At 42.7% G+C, this 10,410-nt stretch overlaps 1 protein-coding gene across 1 annotated transcript; it reads right to left on the bottom strand.

Annotated features, from left to right (window-relative positions):
• Positions 1–4,301: 4,301 nt before the first annotated feature.
• Positions 4,302–8,173, bottom strand: LOC146578219 (E3 ubiquitin-protein ligase TRIM21-like). The gene is made up of 2 exons (XM_085268560.1): positions 8,120–8,173; positions 4,302–5,996 (listed from the first exon to the last, which is right to left on the bottom strand). Exon 2 carries the CDS (start codon positions 5,985–5,987, stop codon positions 4,317–4,319), a length of 1,671 nt encoding a protein of 556 aa, XP_085124686.1. The 5' UTR covers positions 5,988–5,996; positions 8,120–8,173; the 3' UTR covers positions 4,302–4,316.
• Positions 8,174–10,410: the final 2,237 nt, after the last annotated feature.

Raw genomic sequence — 10,410 nt, 5'->3', positions numbered from 1 at the left:
CTGCATACAAACGTGAACACAGAGCGCGGACCCGACGCGTCAGAGTCAGATTTTGATGTGTCGTCGGGTCCGCGCTGTGTTTGCCTCTTTTTTTTTCGCTGGCTTCTGCAGCTGCAGGTTTCATAACTCTCTGTTTACATCTCTAATTAAGTCTCACATGTGTCAGCTTTCTTTTAATAGATACGAAATTATGGATATATACTGTTAAATGATCAGACTTGTAATATTTCTGACTGAGGCAAAACTTTCCAGATTCCAATCAAATTGAATCGGATCCTGTATCGAATCAAAAATGATTCTACAAATCAGTAACGATGCAGCCGTACTCAGCTTCCTAAGCATTTTCCCTTTCCAGTTCACAATCAATCCCACCCCTAGGTCAAAAATATGTATAGGACAATTGGCCTCATCTAATATTTTGTATGAACATGTCCAGCTGTCCAGTGATTAAATGACAAGTAGATGGAGGCAGGACTCCACAGCAGGGGCATACTCCATAATGTGCTGTGCATTCTCATATGTATATTATATATATTGCTCACTTATTGTATTTACCAACATCAAGGAGTTATGAGCAAAGAAAGGCCACACCATAGTGCATGTTTAAATAGGGAAAGTTTATTGATCAAAATGTATTACGCAGATACGCATTACATTTTTTTCAGCCCCCCAATCGAGAAAACAAAACCAATTACATGTTCAAAGCAACGGAACGGTGGCCCAATATCGGAGAGAACTCCACTCTTGAGTGAGCAGTGATGATTGAGCAGTCCGTTTTATTCTGCAGATTCAAGCTGCTCTTTAAAATTTTCACCACCAGATGTCACCGGAGAGGACTGTGTTGAAAAGCTTCGAGTAATGAACCGTTTTTCAATACAAGCTTCAGTGCTTCGGAAAGCTTCATTTGGCCATCACTACAGTGAGGTGTTGTGAGAAAGTTGGTGACACCCAGTTGGTGGGGAGGTCCTGGTGGTGAAGTCTTCTGTTCTCCTGTGTCAAGGGTGTAGACAACAGCTGTTGAAACACCTTCTCTTTTAACGTCTATTCAACTAAATGCTGTGCTATTTATCTTTAGTGACTGTGTACCCTCTCTCTCTCGTGCTCATAAGAATAAAAATGAATAAAAAGTTGTTGATTACTTCTACTCATGTGACAAAGTGCAGGAAGACCACGCCTGGGTGCATATTTTTGGTAATAGCCCGTCACCAGTAGTAACCATCTATTACCTATGACAAGCCACCTGGGAAGGCGAGACAAACTTTGGAGCAGACACAAGACACTTTGTTGAGAGACACTTCTGCATCGATGACGGGCTGATTTCAGTTCCCACAGAGGCTGCAGCCATCGATCGGCTTAAGCACACATGTGCAGCCGAGTCCAACCTCAAACTCCACAAAATTGCCTCAAATAGTTTCTTAGTCATGCAAGCCTACACCCGGTGTGGAGTTCTCTCCGTATGTAATAGTATCTTCAACCTCTTGTATACTCTGAGTGGAAAACAGTTAAAATATAAACATGTTTAATCAATACCTTTCATAACTTGAAATGCAAATAGAAATGATACATTTTTAAAAATGATGCAAACAACAAAGTAAAATGTTGCTATTTACCCCAAAATGCAGCAAAGGCCTCAGAGTTTTTTGCACAATCATTTCAAACTATTTACAGAACAATCAGGTGTGTTGCATCAAATAAGAAGGCACACAAAGTATTCATGCAACTCCCAAAGAATAGGTCCTGTCCACTATAAAACAGAGGAGAACACCACAAGGTCTGACAGCAGGAGCACCTGTGACATTCACTAGTATAACTCACAAAAACCCAATAACTGCATAACACACTAACTACAGCCTCCAAGTAACTCCCTGATGGATGACATGAGCAATGAACAGCTTCACTGATTTTATTAGGTTCTATTTGAGTCTCAATCTGCTGCTGTTTGAAGCTCATCACCAGAAAAACAACAAAACATACAAACTCTGAGGGAAATGACCAAAACAGTCTCCAGTCTTTTGTTAGACTCTGTGTTTATAGTGAAAAATTTGCTCTTATTAAAGGAAGTGAAGGATACATAATAGGCAGATAAGACAAACGTGTGGTGAGTGCAACTAGCAGCTGTGGTTTCCTGAACGTCGATGTTCGAAGAAACGAGGTTACTACACCGGGGGACCCCATCCTTGGGGTGGACCCATTTTTGTTTTAGCGTGTTTTGGGGTTTAAAAGCCACAGAGACGCGGTGCTTAGGAAAAATGCATTTCAGCTGTGCTGATGCTCCTGACACGTATAAGACTGGGGAAACCTGCATTCAGCTGGAACTGAAAAACACTATGTCCAGATAAACACAATCAACTTTTGGAGAAAAATAAAAGATTCTTCATCAGACTAACAACTAAAAACATGACACTTACCTTAACAGTATGGGCTACATCAAATATATTCAAGACCGACAACAACACTTCTCACTGCTGCTAATTTTAACAAAACTAAACAAAAAGTAGAAAAAGGCAATTCACCAAGTCTTGAAAAGTAAAACTGAAAAATAGAAACACAGAATAAAATAAAACATCCATCCAGATCTTTACCACCAACAACATAAAATCTATCTTAATTAAATGGCCAAATTCTCCAATAAATTAGCAATAATAAAGTAAGAAAAAATAAGACATTCAATTTATGGACGCTCAAATTAACAGAGCGACATTAAACGCACCTCATTGCCTGCCGTAGCGTTCTTCGCAGCTGCACTTCACCTCAAAGGTCGGTTAATACATCGGATTGAACTTAACCAAAGTCCAATTAAAGGAAAATAAATGTTTCTAACAAATACAATGAAGAAGATTAAAATAATTCACTGTCAGTTACTGTCGCTGTGAGTTTGACGAGGTCAGCTGCTTCATTTGGTTCTGCCTAAAGTTCTCTCAGTGATCCAGTGTTTATATGATAAGATACGTGTTTAATGCAGAGAGTTGGAATTACAAGTTGGTAAGAAGCTTTTTAACAAAGGTTTGATTTAAGCTTTAAGTTCAAAGGTGAAAGAAATTTCACCTTTGATGAAGGAAGATCAAGGCTAACAAGGACATAGGTCAAAGGTCAAAATAAGGTAAGGTGAGAAAATATAATAGATATATATAATCAATCAATAAGGTGAAAATATCAGATAAAAGGGTTTTTTGGTTATAAGGAATAAAGAGGTCAAAGGTCAAAACAAGAGTACTGTTAAATTAAAATTAAAAGGTCAAAGGTCAGATTAAACAGGTTACACAGAAAGGATCGGCAAAACTTAAACAAGGATAAAGAAATAATACATTAAACAAGGAAATAAATTAAAAGTCTGAGTTAATGAGAAATTAAACGTTTAAATCAGGTTAAGAGTTAAATTTTAAGCTTTTCTTAGTTAAACTAAATAAAATAATCAGAATAAATGATTGGAGGAAAAAAGCAAAGATGTTGTGATCAAATAGTTTGTACGGCAGAAAGAAAAACATGTTTCAGTAGATTGTATGTTGGAAACCACAGTAGACACAGTAGACTCAAATCATTGTTACTGAGGAATTCTGCCTTAAACAGTAAAGTGTTCTTTAACAGTGTGTGTGTGTCTGCAGCTGTTCTTTGTGTTGTTGCTGCATCGTTGCCTCAGGGGGAAAGTTGTGTGTGTGTTATGCAGACTAGCAGAGACTGCAGCTGTCAGCAGCCACACACACTTTCTATTCTTCAAATCAAATCACAGTGAAACATGTTCACTGACAGCTCAGCTTCAGCATCGTCTTCATGCTGTGACTGCAGCCGTTCAACTCTGTTTGTCTTTAACCCAAATCATCACAACATGCAAATATAATCATCAAAATGATGTGACTGGAAGGATGCAGCAGTCTGTGCTCCACCTTTCTCCTCCACACCTGCAGGTGGAGAACATGGATGCATGAATCTCTACAGAGTTCTTTGAATATTATCCGTCTCATCAGTTTTCAGTGAACAAAACTCCTCACAGAGCCAAAATAAGCAGTTTGTATCCAACATAACTCAGCTGGACTCTGATGCTCCGTATAACAGCCACACATGAGTCTGGATTCACTCAAAGCATTGAACAAACTTTATTGGAAATGAAGCTTTTGGACATTTGTTCTCTGATATTTGCTCTTCAGCTCGAGTCTCCATCAGTGGGAACATTTCCTGATTCAACTTTTCTTCTGTTCAAATCAAACTCCATGAGAATCAAAGTGTGAATCAGAGTCCTGATGATCAGATTCTATAGAAACATGGAGACTGTAGAGGATTTACACTCAATATGTTCATTTGTTCCCTTCAAGAAAAATCAATCATTCATCCAATAAAACCAGTCGTTGATCAGTTTGATTGACAGGACAGATGATCAGAGGTGCAGCGTTTTTACCTCCATCATTCAAACAGGGTTCGAAGAATGGGTGGAGTTTGTGAGTGAAGGAGCAGCCAGTAAAGGAGTAGATCAGAGCTGCAGCACCTACATCATAAAAGGAGACCAGACCCTCCTCATAATCCACAAACACCCCCACCTTCTCAGGACCAGGATGAAGACAGAGACGGACTGAAGGACCAGCAAGAGCTTTGTACTCATTTCCTTTTCTCAGCCACACAGTCCAGAAACCATCCTGAGGACTCACTGTGATTTTTCGCTTCCTGTTGATCGACTCTGTGGCCACTCCTAAAATCCACTCAGTCTTTCCTTTAACCTGAACCTCAAAGTAAAATCTGCCTGAAGAGAAACTCTGCTCTCCTAAAACATCAACACACAGAGAAAATCTCTCTGGGTTGTCTGGAAGTTTCTTCCTCACATCACTATGATAAACTTGTTTTCCATCATCAGACAGGATGAGATAAGGATGAGCTGTATCAGGATCCAGAGTCACATCCACCTCATGCTGCTGCACCCTCTGCAGCTCAGCCTCTAACAGCTTCTTCTTCATGGGTTTCCAGACTGTCTCCTCCAGCTGAGCCACAGCTCTCCCCACAGTCCCCTCATATGATGGTGGATGAACTCTGACCTCTGTCCAGTCCTTGCTGGGTGGAGCAGCTTTCAGGGAGGAGAAGCTTTGGAGGAGGTGGAGGTGGTCTTCAGAGCGTGAGAGCTGCTCCACCTCAGAGCTTCTCTCCATCAGCTCAGAGATTTCCTGTTCCAGATCTTTGATGAGACCTTCAGCCTGTTTCTCTGTAGCTTCCTGTTTGTCTTCGATCTCCTTCGTGAGCTCCTTCAGGCGTCTCTCAACAGACTCCATCAGAGCCGTGAGGACCTGAACACCTTCTGCTTTCTGTCTGTCTGCAGCATCTTTACTCATCTTCACCGACTCTGTGATCTCCTGAATCTTCAGTCGTCTCTTCTGGATCATCTGCTGAATCTCAGCCTCTGTCTTCTCCAGCTCTGCCTTCTTTCCTTCATATTCTTCTCTCAGAGGAACAAACTCGTGGTTCTTGTGGTCTAAAACAGGGCAGAGCATGCAGACACATGTCTGGTCGGTCTTACAGAACAGCTGCAGAAGGTTATCGTGCTTCGTGCACATCCTGCCTTCCAGGTTCTCCACAGCATCAACCAGCTGATGTCTTTTCAGGCGTTTCAGTGTCAGATGAGGCTCCAGGTGAGTGTGACAGTAGGAGGTCTGACACACCAGGCAGGACTTCAGGGCCTTCAGTCTGGTTCCAGTGCAGACGTCACAGGGAACTTCTCCTGGTTTGGCAGCTTGTTGCTCTGAGCTGCTGCTGCTGGCTTTCTGCTGAGCTTCACGTCTGAACTGAGCAACCATCTCAGAGAACAAAGTGTTGATCTTCAGCTGAGGTCGAGTGTAGAAAGTCTCTTTACACATGGGACACTGACAGCTCTGATTCATGTCCCAGTGCTGACTGATGCAGGTTTTGCAGAAGTTGTGTCCACATGGTGTAGAGACTGGATCAGTGAACACATCCAGACAGATGGAGCACAGAAACTGATCTTCAGATCGCAGATTGCTGGCAGCAGACATGTCTGTACTCTGAGGGAGAAAGAAGAGAAACATTTGATTCAAAATTCACTTTAAATTTCATTTTACAAAGAGAGAAACAAGCGTCAGTAGTCTGAGGAGCTTGGAGAGAAAAGCGTCTGGACTTCTTTGAGTTTCTTTTCATCACAGAAGCTTCTTCACCTCATCCTCAACACGGACCAAGGAATGAATACTGCACTTTTGGAAGAACTCCCTCCCCTGCAGCCTCTTATCGTCAAAGGGACGGAGGTGGAGACGGCAAACAGCCACAGATTCCTGGGACTGCAGGTTACATCAGACCTGAGCTGGACTCTCAACACTACAGCAACTGTGAAAAAAGCCCAGCAAAGGCTTTATTTCATTCGGCTGCTCAGGAAAGCTGGCATGAACCACCACCCTCTCACCCAGGCCTGCAGAGGACTGATAGACAGCATCCTCACCGCAGGCATCACTGTCTGGTATGGAAACACTACACAGACAGAGAGGAAGGCTCTGCAGAGTCAGAAAGTCTGCAGAGAGGATTATGGGAACAACACTTGCATCCATGGAGCTGCACATACAAAGCTGCACATACAATCTCAGACACAACAGAGCGGACAGCAGCATCACACACAGAACACGATTCTTCAACAGCTTCTTCCCCACAACTGTCAGACTGACGGCAAACAAAAACACACTGAACACTTAAAATAACACAGCACTACTTAACCTCACTTTGAATGTATCATCGGTTCACTGACCATCGGGCAATACACTCACAACAGACTTGTGAAACAGATCTGTGGAACAAATGTGCAATACTGTGAGTGCGATAAGAGGTAGAGAACTACACACTCTCTGTACATTTTCTTCTTTTTCTTTGTATATAGAAAATAGTACGACTACCCTACTCCGGACTTCATTTCTATCCTTCTGCTTTTTCTGTCTTTATATTGTTAAAGTGTGATTTGACTTGGAAAGCTCTGCACAAGTATTCCACTGTGCATGGACTGTTGGTCCTGTGTGCAAATGTCAAAATAAAAATCTTGAACCTTCAGTTGTCAGAGTAACTGGTGGAGACCCAGCAACACATTCAGAGACAAACTGGTTCATCTGAAACACAAACTGAACAACGTCGTGTCTGCTGTACAGTGCAGCGTCCAGATGAACAGGATCAACAGGATGAACATCTTTTTAACAGTCGTTACAAAGATGTGAAGTTGTTTGGCTGACACAGACAAACAGTATCCCACATTCTTGATTTTTAGCTCACAAACACGTCTTATAAGGACTTATTGATCCTGAAATGTTGGAGGTTTTAGCTCTTTAAACAGTAAAGTTACAGGAGGATACAGATAATTATCAGGAAAATGTCCTCGGTTTGTTAAAATGATCCCGTCCGATAACACACGAGAACAATAAATGTATAATTTTCTGTTGTAACCCACAAACTGAACGGTCACACTCATCTTTCATGTTGTCACTAAAACATCACTCCTTCCACGTCTAGTTGGTCGTGATGGAGGCGGAGTGCGTTGGGTCCGCTTTCCCTGCCCAGCCGATGTTCCTGACGCAGGGAAACAGATCCTGTTGGGGATCCCTACCTCGGCACAACACCTGCCATGGTCTTTGCACACTCACCACAGTAAATGCATCATGTTGTCAGCTTTACAGTATCATAGTCAGAGAAACTGGTCAGGCCGCTCTCTCTCCACAGAGCTTTTCTTCAAATTCTTTATTTCTCTCTCGCTTTTGCAACTTTGTGCTTTTGTGTGACTCGCAGCAACAACTCCACCTCATTGTTAGTCCATTTTAAAACTCGGTGCTTTTCCTCCACCTTTTGCCGCGACGTTTCAAACAGCCGGAAAGTGAATAAGCGGCAGACAGAAATGAGACCGGTCGAATCGTCTTGCATTTCACGCATGCGCAGGACTGGAACGTAAGCGTTTTCAGCCGTCTTAATGTGGACGCACAACTCTGTGAAAACGACTGAAAACACCAGTGTGGACGCGGAGCGCTGTTTTCAAATCTATCCGGGCGAGTGTGGACGTAGCCTAAGTGGCACCATGGAGAAATGAGGTGGCGCTCTAGACCCTGATGAAGTGAACAGAGTGAAGATTTGTGTAGAAGCAGGAAGTGTGATCAGCTGCACTCACCACTGTTGCTGAGAGAAACCTGATGGACTCCAGTGAATCTTCTTTTAGAGACAAACAGGACTCGACTGCAGCTCTGCTGCTGCTCTCTCACACTTTCACTTCTGCAAAATGACGTTGAGCTTCTTGTTTTTCAGCTGTTGCTCCGCCTCTTCCTGCCTCTCCCTTTACAGGAATCAGCCGGTCTGTACTCAGTGACTGTGTGCAGCGGGTGGGAGGAGTGAGGAGTGGTGTGTGGGTTCACACAGTAATGACGGCCTCAGGTGATCAGGAGAAACTCACCTGGATTTCCTTTTTCCACAGCAGACTGAGAGCTTCAGGTGGACCCTGAAGGAGGTCTCAGACACAGGTGATAAAAGTACACACAGTCTGTACTGAAGTAGAAGTACTACTGTTAAAAATACTCCAAGTACTGTTTCAACTTCTTTACTCAAGTAAAAGTAAAAAGTACTGGCTGTGAAATGAGAGTAAAAAGAGCTGATTGAAGAACATTTCTAACACGTGTTTATACAAAGCTAACTGAACCATGTGCTGCATCAACGTGATAATAAAATAACATTATTCACTTTGTTTCTGTCTAAATTTGAATTCTAATAAATATTTTAGCTTGAAATAAGTGAAAAAAATCTGCCAATGGAACAAGTTAAAACTCTATTTTTTCTCTGGTTTCAAGATTCACTGTCTTGAAAAAAGTTCATATCCGGTGGCGGACTCCCTCAGACATCGGTGCGTTGGTGGTTCTTTGTGTCCGGGGATGGGCGTCCAGGTACACACCGGCTCACTCCTTGGTGGGTGCTTATCGGGGCCTGGAGCCTGGGGCTCGCTCGGGCCACTTTGTGGGTGGGGTGCTTCGGTCACTCTGGCACAGCTGGCTGCCGGCGGAGCTCACGGGCGCGTCACTGCAACCCCCGCTGGCTTCTGCTCCGCGGCTGCTGAGTGAGCCCTCATCTGGGACTCTCCTCAGCTCTTTCTGGGACAGTGGCGCGGCTGCCCCTCTGTTGGTCTTCCTTGGTCTCTTGTGTTCTGGGGGCCTCTGGATGTCTGGAGTTTTGATCTCCTCCATACCTGCTTCATGCCCTGGAGGACGGGGCTGTGCCCCCCCACACCCTCTAGCAGATCATTACATGAAGGAACCTTTTAAAAACAAGCGCGTCCATGCTCACAGGTGTACACACGGGTGATCACACACACAAACTACACCCTTTTTGGCTCCTACCTTAAGGTCAAGGTCAAATTTATTTATATAGCACATTTCAAACAGCCGATGCTGCACAAAGTGCTTAACAATATAAAAATGGTATTAAAAAGCAACAATGTAATACAATAATAACAATAAAAAACAATAATAGGACAGTAAAAGAATTAAAACAATAACTAAACTAATTCAAATAAGATCAAAATGCTTGGGTCATAGTGTTTTAAAAGCCAGGGCATAGAAATGTGTCTTTAGTAAAGATTTAAATTGCTCAAGTGTTTGTGCAGATCCAATATTTAAGGGGAGACTATTCCAAAGTCTGGGACCTGCCACAGAGAAGGATCTATCACCACAGGATTTGAGGTTAGTCCGTGGGATGGACAGCATTAGTTTTGAGCTAGACCTCGTGGTTTTTCCTGGAGCATAGGCAGAGAGGAGCTCAGACAGGTAAGGAGGGGCTCGGGCGTTAAGTGACTTAAAAACAAAAAGTAAAAGTTTAAATTGGATCCTGTAGGAGACAGGAAGCCAGTGTAAAGAAGCTAAAAGTGGGGTTATATGCTCTCTCCGTTTGGTACCAGTTAGCAGGCGAGCAGCTGCATTTTGAACCATCTGAAGATGATGGATGGAGGCCTGATCTAGACCATAATACAATGAATTGCAGTAGTCCAATCTGCAAGTACAAAAAGGTGAATAACACGCTCAAAGACGTTAGCCGGAAGGTATTTCTTTACCTTGGCTAGCTGTCTTAACTAAAAAAAACAGGACTGAACTACTGCACTCACCTGCTTATTCAATTTAAAAGAACCATCAATATAGACACAGAGGTTTTTTACATGTGTTTTACAATACGAGGAAAGGGGCCCAGAGTGCTGTCGATATGATTAAAGTTGCCAAAAATGACAACCTCAGTTTTATTTTCATTTAGCTTTAAAACATTTAATGACAACCACTGTTTGACATCATCAAGGCAGCGTAATAAGAGCTGGGGATGGTCTGACCCTGCTTTTAAAGGTAGATAAATCTGCAAATCATCAGCAAAACAATGAAATGAAATGCTGAAGATGGAGCCCAATGGCAAAAAATAGACTGCGAACAGAGC

This window comes from Mchenga conophoros, linkage group LG3 (genome assembly GCF_057382185.1).
Source record: "Mchenga conophoros isolate Kocher_MC1m ecotype Shallow Benthic linkage group LG3, M_conophoros_male_GT1.1, whole genome shotgun sequence".
Taxonomy (NCBI): Eukaryota; Metazoa; Chordata; class Actinopteri; order Cichliformes; family Cichlidae; genus Mchenga; species Mchenga conophoros.
The sequence above is the reverse complement of the archived record's forward strand: the minus strand, read 5'-3'. Positions and strand labels throughout refer to the sequence as shown.

Coding starts and splice junctions, on each gene's coding strand:
- LOC146578219 (XM_085268560.1), bottom strand. CDS start 5,987: ATGTCTGCTGCCAGCAATCTGCGATCTGAAGATCAGTTTCTGTGCTCC.